Genomic DNA, 19,660 nt, shown 5'->3' with positions numbered 1-19,660 from the left:
GAAAGACGCCATGAGGTACCCATATCCTCTCAGGTTTAGCATCGTAAAGAAAGAATGGGGAACTCTGACATGACATGCGTCTCTTATTAATTATCTGAAACATACAATAATATATACTTTAATTATTTAATTCCATGACAGCATCCACAGACCAGTTAGTGTTTCCTCACAAGGATTCAGCTTATTCTAACTTGTCTGCTGCTCAACAGTGACATTATTTTGGATTTTATACCTATTTTTAAATTGTTTGTACACATACTGTAACAAAATAACCAATAATGTACACAACTCTGGCCCAACATGGGCTGAGGCTCAGTGCATTGGCATCCATGTCCAGAAAATCCGCACATAGGGGCTGAAATAGGGGAAAGAATCAGTTGTGGGCTAAATCGGCTTAGGCCATTTGGAGTCAAATGTAAACCAGATGAAGACTGAGGAAGATGATGTGCAGAGAGGGATGAGACGACAGGGGAGTGATAAGGGAGAGGAACGGCAATAAATCAGAGAGTAGGAGAGGAGAGTGGGGCCGGGCTAATGAGGGAGGAGATGGGAAAGGACAAGAGGGGACAAAGGGAGGGTGAGGAGGGGGGAAACTGCAGAGTTCAGTCACTTCCGCACCATATGAGTTAACGGGACTGAAGCTCATTTGCTCCCGGTTGAAGCCGGCATCCTCCGGGATAAAGCAGCAGCCCCGCACAGCAGAGACTTCCATCGGACAGAGGAAGCGGAATACAGCGGAGCGTCAGCGGCCGAAGGCACGGACAATCCGCCCACACAGTGCGCGGACCTTCCGCGAGCATGACAGCGGACGTGGCGGTGTCTCTGTCGGTACTCGCGGGGATCGTCGCGCTGAGCGACGCGACCCGCAGGTTGATGACCAGGGCCCTCGCGGACACCGGGCTCTCCGTGTACGCGGTGGAGCTCGTGTCCACCTTCCAGCTGTGCTGCTGCACGCACGAGCTGAAGCTGCTGTCCGACGTGGGCGGTATCGAGCTTCGCCTCGCGCTCACCTTCACATACCTGGCGGCCGTGGGCCACGCGCTCACCTTCGGCGGGGCCATCGGCAACCCCTCCGCAACGCTCGAGCACGCGTACCACGCGAGGTTATCGGGCGGGTGCGCCCTGCGGCGAATCGCGTGCCAGTTTGCCGCGGCGGCCGCCGCGCGAGCCGCAGTTCCGGCGATTTGGGGTATCGGGTTGTCGGGACTACATGCGCGGCACAAGCTGCTCGGCTATAGGTGCATCAGCGCCATCCGCGCTCCGCTGCCCAAGGCCGCCGCGGTGGAGCTCGCATGCGCCTTTGCGGTTCAGACCGCAATAACGCACACGCGACCGGTGGAGGAGAAATACCGCGTGCACGCGGTGGCTGCGGTCATCGCGACAGTGGTTTATGCAGGTATGACGCTGACTCTACTCTTTAGTTGTTCCTCTTTGATGATAGTGCTGTATGAGTCTGAGATCCAGTGCCATCGGCTCTTTAGCAGGTCTCTAATTACATGCAGCAGAATTGTGTTTTTCAGTTTCTTATTTAGCTGAATAAATAAATAATGACATAATGCTGGCCTCACATTACCCATCCACACAATAATCAAACTTATAAATTTGAACTAAAAACTGCTCGCCAGCTATAATAGGCTACTAGAATATTTTAGCCTTAAGTTAAAAGGCTAAAAGTAAACCCCTGTAACTTTAAAGCAGGGGAAGGCAACTTTAGGCATGCTTGCCAATGGCACACTAGCAACAAGTGTGCAAAAGCTTTTTTTGCAAATGTTGAAGTTCCCTCTCATCCTCAGCCTTTGTGTCCCAGTATAACTAGTCCATTAAGCCTCTATGTCCCAGTATAACTAGTCCACTAAGCCTCTATGTCCCAGTATAACTAGTCCACTAAGCCTCTATGTCCCAGTATAACTAGTCCACTAAGCCTCTATGTCCCAGTATAACCAGTCCACTAAGCCTCTATGTCCCAGTATAACTAGTCCACTAAGCCTCTATGTCCCAGTATAACCAGTCCACTAAGCCTCTATGTCCCAGTATAACCAGTCCACTCAGCCTCCCACTCACAGGCCTAATACACCTCTGTGAAAGCAGGATCCACCGTGAGCATTTTTGGCATTTAGCATATTAGCAACCCTTGTAACATCATAGGTGTGTTTGATTGGATCACTGAGCGTGCTCACATGTGGTGCATTAAATCACGGATTAGATGCAACCTTTTATTTTTTTACTAGGCTTCCGCGGTAGGCTACAAAAATGCTAATCTATCCTTGATTTGTATTTTTTTGTACTGTCCAAGGGGCAATATTTTTTTCCCCACGATGGCAAAGGTATTCCCACCTTATGCTGTGTTCACACCAAATGTGGCGCGAATTATTCGCGCGAGTAGATTACATACAAAGTCTATGCACAGACGCGATGAGACTGGCGCGCCGCGAATTTGCAATGGCGCAAATTTGCGTCAAATGCCAAATCGCCCCAAAAGGCGCGAGTTGAAATTTTTCAACTTCTGCGAAATATTCGTGTTATGCCCCGGCGCGATAGCCTATCAGCGTTGAGTTGCTCCCCTTGTCATCACTGACTTCCTGCCGTTGTTGAATCAGGAAATAAATCCTGTAGCCGTCTGTGTTCACCCAGAGCTCTACGATACCTCATATCAACAGAGACCGGACCAAACTATGTGTATGCATGTGTGTGTGTAAACCATACGGTACACACAATGAATAGACGCTGCCGTATTTACATCTACATGACGTTATTCTGACTGTTGGTGGAGCTGCTACAATGTTAGCATAGCCTAGCACCGATCCATCCGAGCTCCATTGAGTAGACAAGTACAAATCGGCATCATTACGTAGTTATTCCGGAGTCCCTTTTTGTCGGTTTATTTTGTCGGCTTTCAGGGTGACAAGCCACGGCCCCTCTCCGGCGCGTCCAGCACGATTCACGCGAATGAACACAAATGGTCCCCGGCGTTTTGACCGGCGGCGCGATTGACGCGATGCGATGAATTCGCGTTTGTTGTGAACACGGCATTACTTGGCCTGTGATTGGCTTATCCTGATATTCTAACTCCAAACGTTCTCACTCATCATAACGAAACCTAACCAACCAACGAAGGCAGCCAGATGAATCTCAAAGATATTTAATAACTCACCATCTGCAGACAGATCTTACGTAATACATACGAATTATACCATTTTTGCACTCATATCCTGTTTCACTCTATCAGAAAAGCAAACTTACTTTGCATACTGACTTCTTTGTAGCTTTTTTCAGCATGAACACACTTTATAAGCAGCAACCTGTACAGAATTATTATGTAGCCTCTAGCTGTTTTAAAATTGGTGAACTTAAAATGTAAATATTCATCTTCCTACCCCGAATTTAAGAGCACATTCAATGTGTCTGTTTAGGAGTTGTAAACGGATGGACACCTGCTGCAGGTTTGGTCCTAAAAAAGTTCATGAATGTGTGTTTGTGTGTGTGTCCAGGTCGCAGTGTGACAGGAGCAGTGTTCAACCCGGCGCTGGCCTTCTCCACACAGTTCCCCTGCAGTGGAAACTCCTTCCTGGAGTACTGCCTGGTCTACTGGCTGAGCCCGCTGCTGGGTAAGACCCACTCATGCACACCGACATCAGGGAACCTGCAGGTTATAAAACGAACACAAGGTTGATGTCAGTTTCCTCATTAAAAAAAGTTCTATGTTAAAAAAAAATCGGATAATTTGGAAATAAAACACAAGAAGACTTGATAATCACTTAAAGGGACAGTGTGTACGTTTTAGTGGCATCTAGTGGTTTGTGGCAGGTTGTAGCCAACTCAATAACCCTCAGCTCAGCCCCTCCCTTTCCAAGCGTGTCAGAGAACTACGGTGGCCTACAGGTACCGAGAGGTATCTCTAGGATTTTAGTACAACTAGGGACTACTCTTATCAATACTCGGTTCTTCTACATGACTAAATAATTGTTTTTAAAAAGATACAGTATATACAATTTTAAAAACAAATGAATTAAGAATTAGAAATTCAGAAGTTCAGAGATTCATAATTTCGATGTATCTAAATATTGTTTAAGAGCAGCAACAGTTGTGTTTACAACAGCAAAGTCACTTTATAAAGTCAATGTTCACTTGAAACAAATGTGAAATGTTACAATATCGGTACAGCTATTATCAATACTACGATCTTTAATTATTTAGCATTGGGGCCCGTTTAATAGCGGGTTTCGGAACGCATCCCCACCTTCAGTAGCCATTCACACAGACGCAAATGGCTCTCGCCAGAGCCAGTGTTAAGTTTGTCCGTTCTGGGCTGCTGTAGAAACATGGCGGTGCAAGTTGGCGGACTCCGTGGAAGACGACCGGCTACCTACGTAGATATAAATTGCATACTATTATTAGTTTCGGGTGATTACATAGTTATGAATATTATATTCAATATCTCTCAATAACCCCCCACCAAAATGTTACACAATGTCCCTTTAAACAAAACTCTAACAAACACGTTAACTTAGATGTTTTATCATCAAAAACTGAGCATGAATACAGAACGTTACATGAGCATACTGCACCTGAGTACAATTTTGAGGTAAGTTACTTGAGTATTTTTTATTTTAAGTAACATAATACACTACCCTATTTTATAAACCCTATTTTATTGGGCAGTTAAGTTTATATACAGATAACCACAGGTGGAAGTACTACTGACATCTTTTACTCAATTAAAAGCAGCAATACTACTGAGTAAGAATACTCTGTTACAAGTAACAGTCCTGCTTTACTTCAGCAGGTACAGAAGTATCCGCATATACTTAAAATAGTACAAGTAAAAGTACTCATAATGCAGAATGGCCTATTTCAGAATAATATATATAATATTTCAATAAATTATGTTTTAATCACTTTAATGTTGTAGCTGGAAAAGGTGAAGCTCATTTTAACTACTTAATATAGTGCCGGGCAATTTATTCACACATAATATATTAGATGATGTATATTTTGTATTAATAATCCAAATCTGAATAAAAAGATACAGTATTTGTCTCTGCGATATAGTAGAGTAGAAGTATAAAGTAGCATAACATGGAAGTACTCGAGTACATTACAACTACCACACAACTGGATTTAAGTACAGTACAGTTCTCATTTCTTTCAAATCTGCCAATTTCTAAAAAAAAATAGTTTGCAAGCAGATCCAATGTTCTCTAAATATTTACATTACTCCTCTTTTATGTGTTTTCGGTTGCAGGTATGATGAGCTCAGTGCTGCTGTTTGATAAACTCGTCCCTCTGCTGTCGGGGAAGTCTGCGTCTCTCCATCTCCCCCTAGAGACCAAAAAGAGGACATGAGCAACGTGTGTCGAATGTTTACTGACACACTGTTAACCCACAGCTGATTCTAGTCACAAGTTAGACAAATAATCAGAGCACTGACTAAACCTACGTCTTGGGGACCATCGCATACTCGTAGACGTGGAAAGCATAACTTTAGCTACAAGCCACCGACTCCTACGTCGCCACGTTGAGGGATTCTCAAACATTGATTTGAATTTGTTTACGCGCAAAGATTAGTAGCAGCCGGTGGCTCAGATTGCACAGAAGCTAGCGCTATGATGTCTGATGTTAGGGGCTGTGAGAAATGCAAAAGCCACTGCTGGGATTGCATAACAACGTTTTACTTAGATGTATGCATATGGGGTTCTTTAAAGTATTAAAATGTTCCTAAAATTAAGATTCAAAAAATAAATCGACATATTAAATGGTAACCCCTGTACACGCTACGCATCATATGGCCAGATTCTCGCCACCCCTCCCCCTTCGTATTGTATTATATAACAACATATGTTAAGGCTTTTAACCCTCGATATAAACAGAACAAATTGAACAAAAACAAAAGTGATACAAAAACTATGCATTTATTGACATTTTAATACAAAGACATTCGTTTTCCTCTGCAGGAAAATCTGATATTAAATTGGTCGTTAGGTAGAAAACAGAATCTCGTAGTTTTGTTTTTACAGTTAACAACAGGACCTGGCCTTTCAGGGCTGCATCTCAATAGTCTACAGTAGCTGAACCGACTGTTTACGGAAAACTTTATGTGAGCAGAAAAACAACAACAAAATGCAACACGTGAGCTCCGATACAACGAGAGGAAATGTAGCAAGCGACAAAAAAAGACCAGTGAGATGACGATAAGTACATGGGGAAAAGGTTTGAGAAGAGGGTACGAGTAAGAGCTGAGAGAAGTGCTGCTGTCCTCCTCCAATCCCACGATGCAACACTGCATCAGTGCTTCAACTGGCCGCTGAGACGCCTTCCATCTACAGAAAGTGTCAGAGAACGCGTGAATGAACCAGACCGCTCACATTCTCATCACTCGTGTGTTTACAAAGATGGTTTTTGAGGTTGTATCATCATTTTAAGGTTCCGTTGTTGCTGCTTGTGATATATTTTATTACATGTTAAAGTCTCACTGTTGTCGTTACCAGTGCTCGACGTCTGCGTCCTCAAACTGACCGGCCTCCAGCTCTGCTGCATCCACCTCCATGCCGTCTGTAAACAACAACACTCAATTTTAACAGCATCCCATAAACAAAATCCAGTGAGATCAGCTGTTGTGTTTATCTTCTTCACTGCAGATATGTGTAACAGAACACAACAAAGCCTCCAACAGTCTTGGTTTTCCTTCAGATCTCGGTCAGGCTAAATTTCTCAGTTTATCACAGAATTCAAACTATTGAGCGCTGGAAACGTTTCCTTCTCTCTACGATTTTTTAATTGTAAATCAGGCGTCAACCTCTGAAAAGTGAAGCCAATGCTGAAATGTCTTCAAACTTACATTCTCTCCACTGGCCAGCAGGAGGCGACTCCACTGAATGTATAGAAGTCTATGAGAAAATGACTACTTCTCTCTTGATTTATGACCTCAGTAAACATTGTAAATCATGAGTCTGCTATTGTATCATTTATATTAGAATAATAACAACTTTGAATATCAAAGGTTGATTTGCAAAAACACAAAAGCAGAGGTGTGTTGGACCCTCCATTGTTTAAACATGATCATGGAGCTGCTATTAAAGCCTTATGCCACACTTATGCACGCTACAGCACGGCTCTACTTAACTCGACTCGCTCTTCTTCGGTTTTCCATGAGCAAATCCTGCCGATAGTATCTGGTACGTATTTATTGTACCACCTTGGTCGAGTTTCCAAGTGAGCAGGAGCCGACACTACAAGGTGGAGTTAAAACACTGCAGACTACTGATCAAATACCGCAATATTTGTTTATTCACTCGACCCAGATTAAAAATAAATAGCAGCCCAAAAACTACTCTGTACACGGCCCGTGCAGTTGGTAAAAAGGCAAAGAACCAGCGAGTGTCCCACTGGAGAAGATCTCACAGCAGTTTCACGCAGCAATGCTACGGCGACCGGCTGGTGGCAAGCTGTGAGAGCAAAGAACGCTGACCACAGCGCTTTTCAGACAATTAAGCTTAAAGATTAAACTTCAAATCCCCTCAAACTATTTTTTTCTCCCTAAAAACAACAAGCTCCGGTCTCTCTTGTGCCGTGTAGACTCTGCAGCGCAACAGTGGACCTCGCATTCACTCGGGGAAAATGACATCGTGCGGGAGGAAATCTCAACTGCTTTTGATGACAAACTTGGGTGAGCTGTTTAAGGTGAGAGAAACCAGGGGCCGCTCCCGCTGGAGAGCAGAGCCCACCGGCCCAGTCGCTCCAGACAGGAGCCGGGCGCGTGCATCACTTGGCAAACCCAGATGTGAGAGCTTTGAATCCAATATGTACAAGATGTGTGATCAAGGTCTGGAATGTTGCTTTTAAGAACTGGCGTCAATCATTGAATAATAAAAATTTAAAATCACAAAAAGAAGCAATATTCCTAATTTTGAATTTTAAAAAAAAGTCACGTTGAATGTACAAGTTGTCTTTTTAATGAACATATTGAATATTCTGCTGTTAATCTGAGGAGATGTTTGAGTGAAGAACTAATAGAGAGTATCAGATGATACAATTCAAGGTCATACACAAGCTTCATTAGTCAAACAGTAAATGATAGAGATCTTTTCCATCAGTGTCATCACGTTGCAGGTGCAGTATAAATGCTCTGAATTTAAGATTGGAGTTCATTATCAATATGATCCATTCTTATTCATCTCCAGTCGCTACAATCACCAGGCTGCTGTGTGTGTGTTGACTCAAACCTTCGAATTCGCCGTTGGCTTCTTCGGTTCGGACCCCGGCCATGTGGTACTGCTGAGCGACCGACTGGGCCAACAGCCCCTCCAGCCTATCCAGCGTGGCCTGGCCCTCCTGCGTGAGTGCCGACAGACCCTCGTCGTAGGTGTAGAAGGTGGGGACGTCAGCGTGGCCGTGCTCTGTGGTGGAGGAGAGAGAGACGCAGGCTTTAAACAGCAGACATGTGCTTGGTAGAGAATACAGCTAAACTTCACTTGATCTCCATTTACAATTAAAGCATTTTTAATGTTTAAATACGGCGTATAAATATAGCTAGGTTAAAGTAACCTGACCCATCAGATGGTGTGATAAACCTCTGGTTCTGAAAAGTGAAGCCAATGATGAAGAGCCCTAAACCTGCATTATCTATACTGACCAGCAGGGGGCTCCACCTACAAACTAAAGTCCAGAAAAATCTGAAAAAGCATTCAGTGCCAACGGTCAGAGTGTTTTTGATCATCTGTTTTGTTCTGCAAAGGTTCACCAGGAGGCGTTTAGTCGTGTTCATGTGCAGTGCTGAATGCTGGACAGCTTACCTGCTTCTGCAACCACACAGTCCAGAGGACCAGGGAGACAAACAGACAGAAGCAGAGCACGTCAGATTATTGAAGTCAGTCCACAGCCTGTTAGTGTTCTGCTTCTCCAAAATGTAAACGAGGAAAGGAGAGGGCAGCAGGTTCAACACAAAGTGAGGATTGCAAATATAAAAGTAAACAAAAAGAATAAGGTACAAATCCAAGAGACATACAATATATACACTGTACAGAATCAGGTTAACAGTATGCAAATTCAGCAGCAAATACATAAGTATATGTATGAGTGTATTTGATAGAAGTAGTAGCAGGTAGTCTTATAGATTGCTCACAATACAGCTGTCTTCACTTTCATGTGTTACAAGTTTCTATTATCAGACAGCTTTTTTAATTAACTTATCAAAAACAATTATAAAATTATGTTTATCTTTTCAAAAACTGTAATCATGGCTTTATCTCATTTTTTGACAAACATCGGTGCTGTTCCTGTACCTGAGAGTTCATCGTACAGATCGGGGAATTAAGATTCATTTAGAAGGCTAATGTCTTATGACACTGTTGACCCGTTGCTCACAAACTGATAACCTGAGAATGTGTGTGTGTGTGTTTCCTCACCCGCCTCCTCCACGTTGTACTCTTCTCCTTCGAAGTCGTTGTCGGAGTCGTCGTCCTCTGGGTCGGGATGCAGCGCCTGGCACTCGCACATTGCTGAGAACATGGACTCCACTGCATGTCAAACACACACACACACACACACAAAAACATTAGAGGCAGTGCTGCCCCCCTGTGGTCAATTCAAGAATCTGTAATTCAAAGTGTAAACACTCACTATGCTCCATTTCCTGTGTTACATGTATCTGCTTCTAAACAACGTCCTAAATGTTATATTGAACCTGACTGTATCACCAAACCTACTGCATATCTAGTCAGCTATCTTCCTCTGATATTTTGTCCTGGTGTTGAATATCATATAAAGAGGTTTTTATTCTCATTGTAGTGATACAACGAAACTTCGTTTGGTAGCAATAAACAATATACAAGATAAAAATACACAGAAGGAATAAAAAAAACATTACTGAAGATAAAAAATATATACAAAAGGAATAAAAACATTACTAAAGTGATAATAAAATATATCATTAAAATAATGCATTAATCACAGGAAACTAAGTGTTTATAGCAGAATAATTCCTGTTAATTGTAAGAGAAACTTCAGCCTCTTCTTGTTGTGAAGACAACTTGTTTGGACAATAACTTTAACGTTATCTTTGTTTTTACCCGAGGATCTGATGATCTGGTTAACGTGTGTTCTGTCTGATCACTCATGTGGTTTACTGTTGGAGCTGTGGCGCGGTCATGAAACATCAATAACTGATCAGCATGAAGATACGATCCTGGCTCAGGCAGTAAAAAACTAAAAATTACATATTTTAGTAAAAGGACCAGAATCGGTCTGACTCTCATCCGATCACTCACATGCCACCTTGTCGCTGGGCACAAACCGGATCTCTGTGATGACTCCTTCTTCATCATCATCATCGCCGCTGTTACTGCTGTCGTCTTTTTCCTCATCGGCCGCTCTCTCTGCCATTTCGGCGCCGTTCTCACCTGCGAGATGACAGTGGGACAAAATAAAGCAGTTAGAAGCTTCCCTTCCTGGTGTCACATGAACCTGTATGTACCTCCGGTTCTGCCGTATGAAGCCACGGCTGAAGTGTCTTAAAACTCCTCTGATTGTATAGAAGTCTATGAGAAAATGACTCTACTTCTCTCTTGATTTATTCCCTCAGTAAACATTGTAAACATGAGTTTATGGTCTCAATCTCTAGTTTCAAGTCTTCTTCAATACAGCATGATGTTCATTTAGAAACCTATGGTCCATTTACAGTCAAATAGACCATGAAGCAGGGGATGCTTTAGGGCGGGCTTACTGTGATTGACAGGTCGCTATCAGAGACATACACAGCGTGTCTACATCACTTCTCCGCATTCCAAATATGGTAACTTGTGTTCATTGGTTGCCAAAAAAAAAACATGGCGACGGCCGTAATCCAAGATGGCAATGGCGATGTCGCAGAACTCGAGGCTTCATAACGGCAGTCCACAAACCAAAGGATGATGTAACGATGACTACGCCCACTTCTTATATACAGTCAATGATATTACACAGTTTTGAGAATGAGCCACCAACCAGATTAAATATTGACAAGCAACGTTTTTATGAGCAGGTCACCACTTTGTTTGTATGTTTACATGCAATGTCAATATTTAGTCTCTGTGTGTGTTAGGTTAAGTTCCCACAAACTCCCTCAGAAACATAACAGAACACTTCTCCACACAAAATAATAAAATGTGTTTTAGATGAAGGAACCACAAGTAGCAGATTTCAAACAGGCCACGTGAAAACTCATCAATTGGCCCCTTATCATGTATATCAAATGTTATACTTTGTGTCACTCTCACCTGTGAGTTTTCCGTTGACCATGACGTACAGGTGCTCCTCTGGGTACGCGCTGACGTCCCTGGAGACGGCGTGCAGGCCGATGGTGGGGTAGTCCAGAGAGAAACCCATCCCAGAGCCGTCGAACCACAACAGACGCCTGCACGCAAATAAATGCACAGCTGTTGTTGGTTCATAAAGGGTGCGAAAACATAATGTGAGGTGCATTTAATGACGTTCGACAGTAGCAGGAAACATGGGGAAAACAGACTATCAAAATAGTTTAACATTCATTTTCTGACGATTGACTAAAACTACTTTTAAAGTAAATGTATTGTTATATTTATATACATTTTAAAATGTTCAATGCAGGAATTTTACTTGTAACAGAGTATTTTTGCAGTTTTGTATTATTACTTGTACTTAAGTAAATTAAAAGAAAATCATTTCTAATTATTTTGAAAGTGACTACTCCGGAAGTAGTTAGCTCGAGGAGTGGCCGTGTTTTGTCTGTTATTATTACACTTTATATCCTGTATATTTGTAAAGTTAAACGCATTTTCTGCATTAAACACTGATTAAACGCTACTCTGAAACTGAACACGGTAGTTAAAGGACACAAACAAGCCCCACGTGCATCACTTACGCTTCGGCGACGTACAGCGTCCCGCAGCCCAGTTTATGGCCGTCCATCACCACTGTGGTCTCGGCTTGCTCGTGCCGCACTCCCTCGGTGGGCGGACGGAGGTTTCTCAGTAAAACCATCGTCCGTGCGACCGTTAACGTCTGCGGACCCGCAGGAGGAGGCGGCGGGAGAGGACAGAAATCAGACTCCACTGTCAACAAGACGCTGCGTGACCTATTTCGTGCCACAAAAGCGCGCTAATTTCACCCGGGATAACTTTTCAGTAAATTAACGCTCCGCAGCTGAAGAAAGATAAACTGAGAGCCGGGCTGTGCGCTTCTTCCCGGGGATTAACAGGACCAATCGGAGCCGTTCAGTAAACCGACACGAGCGGTGAGAATGTCTCGAGATAAACACGTTAGCAAACTGTTGTTGAAGCTCGCGAAGTGTCGACCTTTCACGGCTGAAATATCGCGGCAAGATGTATCGAGGCAAAACGTCAAAGAAAAAAAAAAAAAAAAAAAAAGAAGCCACGTGACCACCACTTACAAACGTGGTTCGTGTTACGTCCGTTTTTTTATTGTCTGACTGCAATACCAACTTCTAGGTGCATACCGCCACCTACCGTACCGGGGTATGTAGAGCAGGATCTAGTTTAAATTAGTCTTAAAAAACTGTCAATATTTGTTGTAAAAGTACCATTTCTACAATATATTTAACATCGTGCATACATCTGTGTTCAGTCGTTTTTTAAATGATTTCTCGATTTCATGACGTAATCTGTCTTCAGCATCCATAGCAGCCACACCAACTTCTAAACGCTGTAGTTACACATTGTAACCAGCAGAGGGCAGTGTACGTGTTCATACCAGAGACAGCTCAGACTGTACATGATTGTATCAAGCTGTAAAGACAGACACAATCAGTCAATCAAGCTTCCGGTGGAGCCATTCAAATATGAAATGCACAAAAATGTAAAACAATACTCTAAGCCCCCACGTGCCTTTCAAAGTCTGTCTTTTTGTTTGAAATTAAAATAAAAACACCAATTGAAACGGACAAAATGATTTACTTAATATAAACATTTTGTTTAAATCAGGACATCAATTATTACATACATACAATACTTATTTACAATAATTAATAGAAAATAAAAATAACAGGATAATAATAATTATCATAAGATATTTAATGCAACCTTAATTTTACATCCACTCATAATATCAGGACTTAAAATAAGGCAAAGACGCAGCATGTTTTTGAGGAGATGCCTGGGATGTTGGTTTTAATAACTTAGAAAACATTCATGTTACAGCAATACTACAGTAACGGTACAACAGAGAAATGGAAGGAGCCACATTCACCTCCAGAATGCAGATCAACATTTTAAAACCAACAGATTCTGCCACAAGTGCCGAACACAGATGCACACCGGGTTCAGTGGAATGATTTTATTTTTTTTGGGGGGGGGGGGGGGGGGGGGCATCAGCACACATTAGCCTGATCTCTCCTTACTGCCAACACAGGCGGGGGGATTCATCTTGTTTCAAAGAGTTCGTTGAGGCTTTTTTTTTACCATCATTGATATCTAAATGCTGTCAGATCATAGTGAGAAAACACATCTGGTGACAGACTGTTGGTTCTGCCTCCAGAGGAGAGTCCAGCTCGTAAAGGAAGATAAATCATTGTGATGATCAAGATGCTGCATGAAGGGGGTTTTCCAGAAAAGCCTGTTTAAAATCTAGACACAACCGGTCTGAAAAGCATTTGATCTAATTGGTGTTATTCCCCCCGTACCTGAAAGAACATTTCGTAACTTAGTAGCCCATATTAGAGCCTGAGAGAGCGGGGCCAGTATGTACCAGTCATCCCAGTTGCACTACATCCTATTTGATGCTTTTGGCAAACTGAGTTCTGTTCTTGTGACCCAAAACTAAAGTTTTAATGCCGACATTTGTCCAAAAAAAAAAAAGAACTCAACCAGTAATTCTGATCCCTCCCCCAATGTCTCCAAGGCTGAATGTAAAGCACTACCACAAGGTGAGGTAAAGACTTGATTAGTTTGTTTTCTTGAATCATTATGGTATGTTTATTAAAGTTATCGTAGAGGATACAACATTTGTCAACTAGTTTCTGACCATGATCTAATAACCGGACCACTGGTGAACGCCTCTATGAGCTGTTGACCTTTCACAGATTGCACATCGGCACTCGTTAGGACACGATCGGTACACACAGGCAACGGTAATAAAGTGCCGACTCACTAAAAAAACTTCATGGAACCAAAGGTCATTTCTTGCTCATCGGACTGCTTCTCTTTATGTGCATCTCCAGTTTCACGGCCACCTTCACAAATCATTTGACATTTCTCTGACGGAAGCATTTCACAAGATGTTATGTTACAAAATACACTTTTACATGATCAGTCGGATTTCCATCCGACATGTGAACCATAAAACTCGTCCTCCAACTCTTTACTGTATAAAAGTAGATGTCTTTCACGGTTTGAATCCTTGCTGGTTTGAAGGAGCTTCTCCACATCGATCACTGCATTTCCTTTTTCTTGAAACAAATGTATTTCCTGCACCTTCAGCTTGATGGTTCATAAGAGAGTAAACTGTGTTAGTAAATTGGATGGAGGCCAATTCAAAATATGAACATACTTGAAATGTTTTTGGTGGCTTCAGCTGCTTTGTGTTGTACGTGAGGAACCAGGGCTCTTCATAGTTTACCGTCGTGATGTGTGAGGCTCATCAGGAGGCCAGGTCGTCGTTAAGAACAGAGCTCGAAAGAAGAGGAAGCGTTGGATGTGAACCCAACTCTGGAGGATCTCCCGTCTCATCAGATCACGGATTTATCAAACTGATCCAAGTCACATTTTGGATTGAAGATTAAAAAAGTTTTAAAAAAAAGTCACTTTCACTCCTACTTACAGCCCAAGATCCAAACGATTACTTTTCTTAGGAATTAAAAATGTTAATCTTCTGAGACATGATACGTATAATTCAGAATCGGGTAGTTTTAGTCTGTTAACTGTCCTAATATCTCATTATCAGGGGATCAAACAAGAATAAATCTCACGGTGATTTTGTTTTACAATCACATTTCACTCTTTTCTGCTTCAGTTTACTTTTAATTTTCCATATATTTGATTGCACAGAACATGGCAGACGTATTGTAAAAGGAGATCGACGGTGGGATCTCTTGATCACACGTTGCTGTAAGTAGAAGTGAGTCGCTTAGTAAAAGCGTGTTATTGCTCGCTTTGGAGCATACTGAAGATTTCATCTTAAAAGTTTGACAAATCCAGACTGAAGAGTTCGGACATCATCCATTTCAGCCGCTTCTAACTTAGTTACAAAGAAATAAAAGATCTGCAAGGACCTATCAGAAACGTTTGAGTCTGACTTTCTGCGTCTAAAAAGGGGAATATTAGATGTTCAAAGGGACCAGGAAATCAGCCTGATAAACTCCTTCCTTTACAAATGTGAAAACAGCTTCACCGGCGTGCGCTGCGGGGCTGAGTGTGAGCAGTACTCCGTCGCTCTGCAACAGTTCTGGGACATTCTCCTGGTGAACGGGCTACTCGCTGGTCTTACTTCACACAAAAGTCGACGGCCTGCAGGAATCTCCAAACAAAAAGGAGCAAACCGTGGACCAACTGGCAGCGGAAACCTCATCGGTCCACACATCGCTCACAGCAGCATCTCTCCTCCTCTCCGTCATATAGAAAATAGAACACTATATTTTACAAGAGGACTAAGAGAGAACAGAACATCTATTATCTTACAAGGAACGGCGCACAGGCAAAGTATGTACAGCAAAACATGAGGCGGACCGCGTGGAGCCAATGAGTGACCAGCCTGAGAACCGAACACTGTGGCTGTCGGGAGAGAACATCCAGGGATCCTGGATCCAGAATGTGGGCCAAGTTCAGCTCTGTGGAGGGACGTTAGAGGGTTTAAAGTGGGGTTGTATGAGGTGCTTATCATAGTCGTGTGTTAAGATGTATGTTTATAGAAATAGGAGTACCAGGACGGGCAAGGTGGCTTGGGGGGGGGGGGGGGGGGGGGCAGTAGCTAAACCTACTTTAGACACTTTAGAAACTTGAACTGACATTGATTCCTTTAGGTGTCTAAAACATGTCCATAGCAGTACATCGCTTTGCTCCTCTACTGTAGTAGAACACCGACTATGGAGATGAACCTCATACAAACAAATGAATAAGGATCATTCTATGTTTCTTGAGAAGTTTGAAATACATAAGGTCACCCCAAACTGAGTTTAAAAGTCTGCATTTAAACGAGCAAACATTTCTAAAATTGAGCGCACAAGTGCTGAATCCTGTGCGGCCAACAGTATCCCACCATACAACAACATGGCGGTCAGTGTTCAGGTGATCCTCGTCAACTTCAATGACGTAAAGTCACTTTATATCCGTTATTGACACATCTCGTTAGCCACTTGGAAAAAGTCCACATTACAAAGCGTTGGAAGGTAAACGGTATATTTAGAAGGGCTACAACTAATGATTAGTTCCATTGTCGATTATCTGCTGATTATTTGAATGGATGAATTGTTTGAATGCACCGTTAAGTGCTGCTGGACCGTTTCAAGACCACCTTCTGGAGCCCCAGTCCTTCTGTGGATCAACTCATTTTCTTTTGTACCTCGAGTAGGGTCTAACCATGCAGCTGCTTTTGTTTTGTTGAAACACAATGGAGGTGAATCCTTATTTAGTTTGTGGTGCTCACTGCGCTAGAAAAAAGGTTCATTTAAAAGTCAAGTGACTTACTTTTAACGAGATCACTTTTGGTCTTTTCTCCAGCAGAGAGAGAGCGAGAGAGACATGACATGCAACTAATGTCCCCGGCCTGTAAGGCCCCGATCACACCAAGATGTGTCGCTAGAAGCACACCGCCCACAAAAACAACATGTGTTCTCATGGTACGGCCAGGCGGCAACCTCAGGTTCTGCAGAGTGAAGCCAATGCTGAAGTCTCTTAAAACTTGCATTCTCTCTGACCACCAGGGGGCGACTCCTCCGGTTGTATAGAAGTCTATGAGAAAATGACTACTTCTCTCTTGATTTATTCCCTCAGTAAACATTGTAAACATGAGTTTATGGTCGCAGTATCGAGTTTCAAGTCTTATTTAATACAGCATGATGTTCATTTAGTAAATTATGGTCCATTTAGAGTCAAATAGACCATAAAGCAGAGCATGCTTTAGGGCGGGCTTACTGTGATCAACAGGTCAAGGCCGCTATCAGAGACGTATACGGCGTCTCTACGTCACTGCTCCACATTCCAAATATGGTCACTTCTGTTCATTGGGTGGCAAAAAAAACATGGCGACGGCCGTAATCCAAGATGGCGACGGCAAAATCGCCAAACTCGAGGCTTCAAAGCGAGAGTCCAATGGGTGACGTCACAATGACTACGTTCACTTTGTATATACAGTCTGTGTGTATGACCAAAGCCTTTTCATTGCATTTTTTTGGACATGCATAGAAGTTAGTAACACGTCTTTGTGTGATCGGCCCCGAAGGATACTGGGTACTTTTCCAGTACAGCAACACAACAATGAAACCACCGTTGTGAGCACCAAAAACATAATTCATTATTGGGGTGGATCTCAAAACCTGGACAAATAAAAACCACATCTATCTGCATGCGTAGATACTACTAGAGGAAGCTTTGCTTTTTATTGTTGTTGTGGCGATCAACTCTGGTGTCTCTAACCATCAGGTCACATGATCCAAAGTGTTCGGTTCCACACTGACACCCTCCTTGGCGGTGGGTCATTAAGTGCTATGAGAATGAGGAAGTGCTTTTAGGTAGATGTACGCTACAAACAGACTCATGTGACCAATTCAGCCCTGAACCCAAATGGGACGAATCCACCGTCATCCTGCTGCTTGGACCCGGCAGAGAAGAGCACTTCAGAGGGTCACGAGGACCTCCGGCTGAGCGCGAGTGCAGCCACTGAAACATGAATGTCCTGGCGCCAGGATGCTTATTTAAATTTTTTGGTCCGGCTGGCTGGTTCCGTTCTGCCAGAGGTGAAGATGAGCGTGAATGCGTAGCTCGTGAGTTTTGTGGTTGTGAGGTCACAGTACGTGGCCGTGGAAAGCGCTCTCAACACAATACAACAGCGAGGAGGAAAAGCAAGACGGGGAAAGAGGAGGAGGTGGGGAGGGAGATCCAGTTTTCAAAAGGTGGTGGTGTGGGGTGAAAGGCCTGACAGTTACAAAAAAGAAGAAAAAAAAGAAAAAAAAAGACAATGAAGCGAGCGTTATTCACACAAACACAGCCATCACGACTGCGGACTGTTCTGGGCAGAGTTTAATGAGTCTGTCTGGCCCCCCTCTTCCTCCTCTTCCTTGTCCTGCTCCCCCTCCTCCTCCTCCTCCTCCTCTTCCTTGTCCTGCTCCCCCTCCTCCTCCTCCTCCTCCTCTTCCTTGTCCTGCTCCCCCTCCTCCTCCTCCTCTTCTTCCTTGTCCTGCTCCCCCTCCTCTGGATGTGAGGGTCCGTTGTGCCTACCCTGCCCGCCTGATGCCGCACTGTCCCTGGGCAAGGTGGGACTCCCGGCCCCAGGCTTCGCCGGGCCCTTGGAGGTCTGATGTCTGTTTGACGGAGACAGGCTACGGCCCCTCCCCTTTTCCTGAGTGTCGCTGTCGCTGTCGGCCCTCCTCTCCACCGCTGAACACTTCTTCATCGTCTCCTTCTTCTGCCTCCTCTCATCCCCCTCATCCCCCTCCTCCTCCTCATCAGAGTCGATGCGGTTGAGTCTTTTGCGGACCGGACGATCCTCTTCCGACGATCATCACCACTGTGGTCTCGGCTTGCTCGTGCCGCACTCCCTCGGTGGGCGGACGGAGGTTTCTCAGTAAAACCATCGTCCGTGCGACCGTTAACGTCTGCGGACCCGCAGGAGGAGGCGGCGGGAGAGGACAGAAATCAGACTCCACTGTCAACAAGACGCTGCGTGACCTATTTCGTGCCACAAAAGCGCGCTAATTTCACCCGGGATAACTTTTCAGTAAATTAACGCTCCGCAGCTGAAGAAAGATAAACTGAGAGCCGGGCTGTGCGCTTCTTCCCGGGGATTAACAGGACCAATCGGAGCCGTTCAGTAAACCGACACGAGCGGTGAGAATGTCTCGAGATAAACACGTTAGCAAACTGTTGTTGAAGCTCGCGAAGTGTCGACCTTTCACGGCTGAAATATCGCGGCAAGATGTATCGAGGCAAAACGTCAAAGAAAAAAAAAAAAAAAAAAAAAGAAGCCACGTGACCACCACTTACAAACGTGGTTCGTGTTACGTCCGTTTTTTTATTGTCTGACTGCAATACCAACTTCTAGGTGCATACCGCCACCTACCGTACCGGGGTATGTAGAGCAGGATCTAGTTTAAATTAGTCTTAAAAAACTGTCAATATTTGTTGTAAAAGTACCATTTCTACAATATATTTAACATCGTGCATACATCTGTGTTCAGTCGTTTTTTAAATGATTTCTCGATTTCATGACGTAATCTGTCTTCAGCATCCATAGCAGCCACACCAACTTCTAAACGCTGTAGTTACACATTGTAACCAGCAGAGGGCAGTGTACGTGTTCATACCAGAGACAGCTCAGACTGTACATGATTGTATCAAGCTGTAAAGACAGACACAATCAGTCAATCAAGCTTCCGGTGGAGCCATTCAAATATGAAATGCACAAAAATGTAAAACAATACTCTAAGCCCCCACGTGCCTTTCAAAGTCTGTCTTTTTGTTTGAAATTAAAATAAAAACACCAA

The 19,660-nt window shown here is 43.5% G+C and overlaps 3 protein-coding genes across 4 annotated transcripts; 1 reads left to right on the top strand and 2 right to left on the bottom strand.

Annotated features, from left to right (window-relative positions):
* Positions 1-798: 798 nt before the first annotated feature.
* Positions 799-5,768, top strand: aqp11 (aquaporin 11; the record flags this gene model as incomplete). The annotated part of the gene is made up of 3 exons (XM_079271630.1): positions 799-1,396; positions 3,489-3,605; positions 5,243-5,768. 3 exons carry the CDS (start codon positions 799-801, stop codon positions 5,341-5,343), a joined length of 816 nt encoding a protein of 271 aa, XP_079127756.1. The 3' UTR covers positions 5,344-5,768.
* A 122-nt stretch (positions 5,769-5,890) lies between these two features.
* Positions 5,891-12,479, bottom strand: clns1a (chloride channel, nucleotide-sensitive, 1A; the record flags this gene model as incomplete). Of its 2 annotated transcripts, XM_079271632.1 has the most annotated exons (7): positions 11,873-12,476; positions 11,250-11,386; positions 10,263-10,394; positions 9,402-9,512; positions 8,220-8,393; positions 6,483-6,549; positions 5,891-6,317 (listed from the first exon to the last, which is right to left on the bottom strand). In XM_079271632.1, coding segments are annotated over exons 1-7 (741 nt in total). In that variant the 5' UTR covers positions 11,992-12,476. The 2 variants fall into 2 exon arrangements, with proteins under 2 accessions (XP_079127758.1, XP_079127757.1); XM_079271631.1 differs by lacking the exon at positions 5,891-6,317 and having other exon boundaries at positions 6,479-6,549; positions 11,873-12,479.
* A 3,451-nt stretch (positions 12,480-15,930) lies between these two features.
* On the bottom strand, positions 15,931-19,254 carry LOC306780001 (uncharacterized protein). The gene has a single exon (XM_079272154.1). The coding sequence runs from the start codon at positions 18,568-18,570 to the stop codon at positions 18,169-18,171; it is 402 nt and encodes a 133-aa protein (XP_079128280.1). The 5' UTR covers positions 18,571-19,254; the 3' UTR covers positions 15,931-18,168.
* Between the last annotated feature and the right edge of the window lie 406 nt (positions 19,255-19,660).

Source organism: Melanostigma gelatinosum (genome assembly GCF_949748355.1).
Source record: "Melanostigma gelatinosum genome assembly, chromosome: 7".
NCBI classification, from domain to species: Eukaryota; Metazoa; Chordata; class Actinopteri; order Perciformes; family Zoarcidae; genus Melanostigma; species Melanostigma gelatinosum.
The sequence above is the reverse complement of the archived record's forward strand: the minus strand, read 5'-3'. Positions and strand labels throughout refer to the sequence as shown.

Bases quoted from the DNA above. Each gene is read 5' to 3' on its own strand.
- LOC306780001 (XM_079272154.1), bottom strand. From the start codon at position 18,570: ATGAAGAAGTGTTCAGCGGTGGAGAGGAGGGCCGACAGCGACAGCGAC.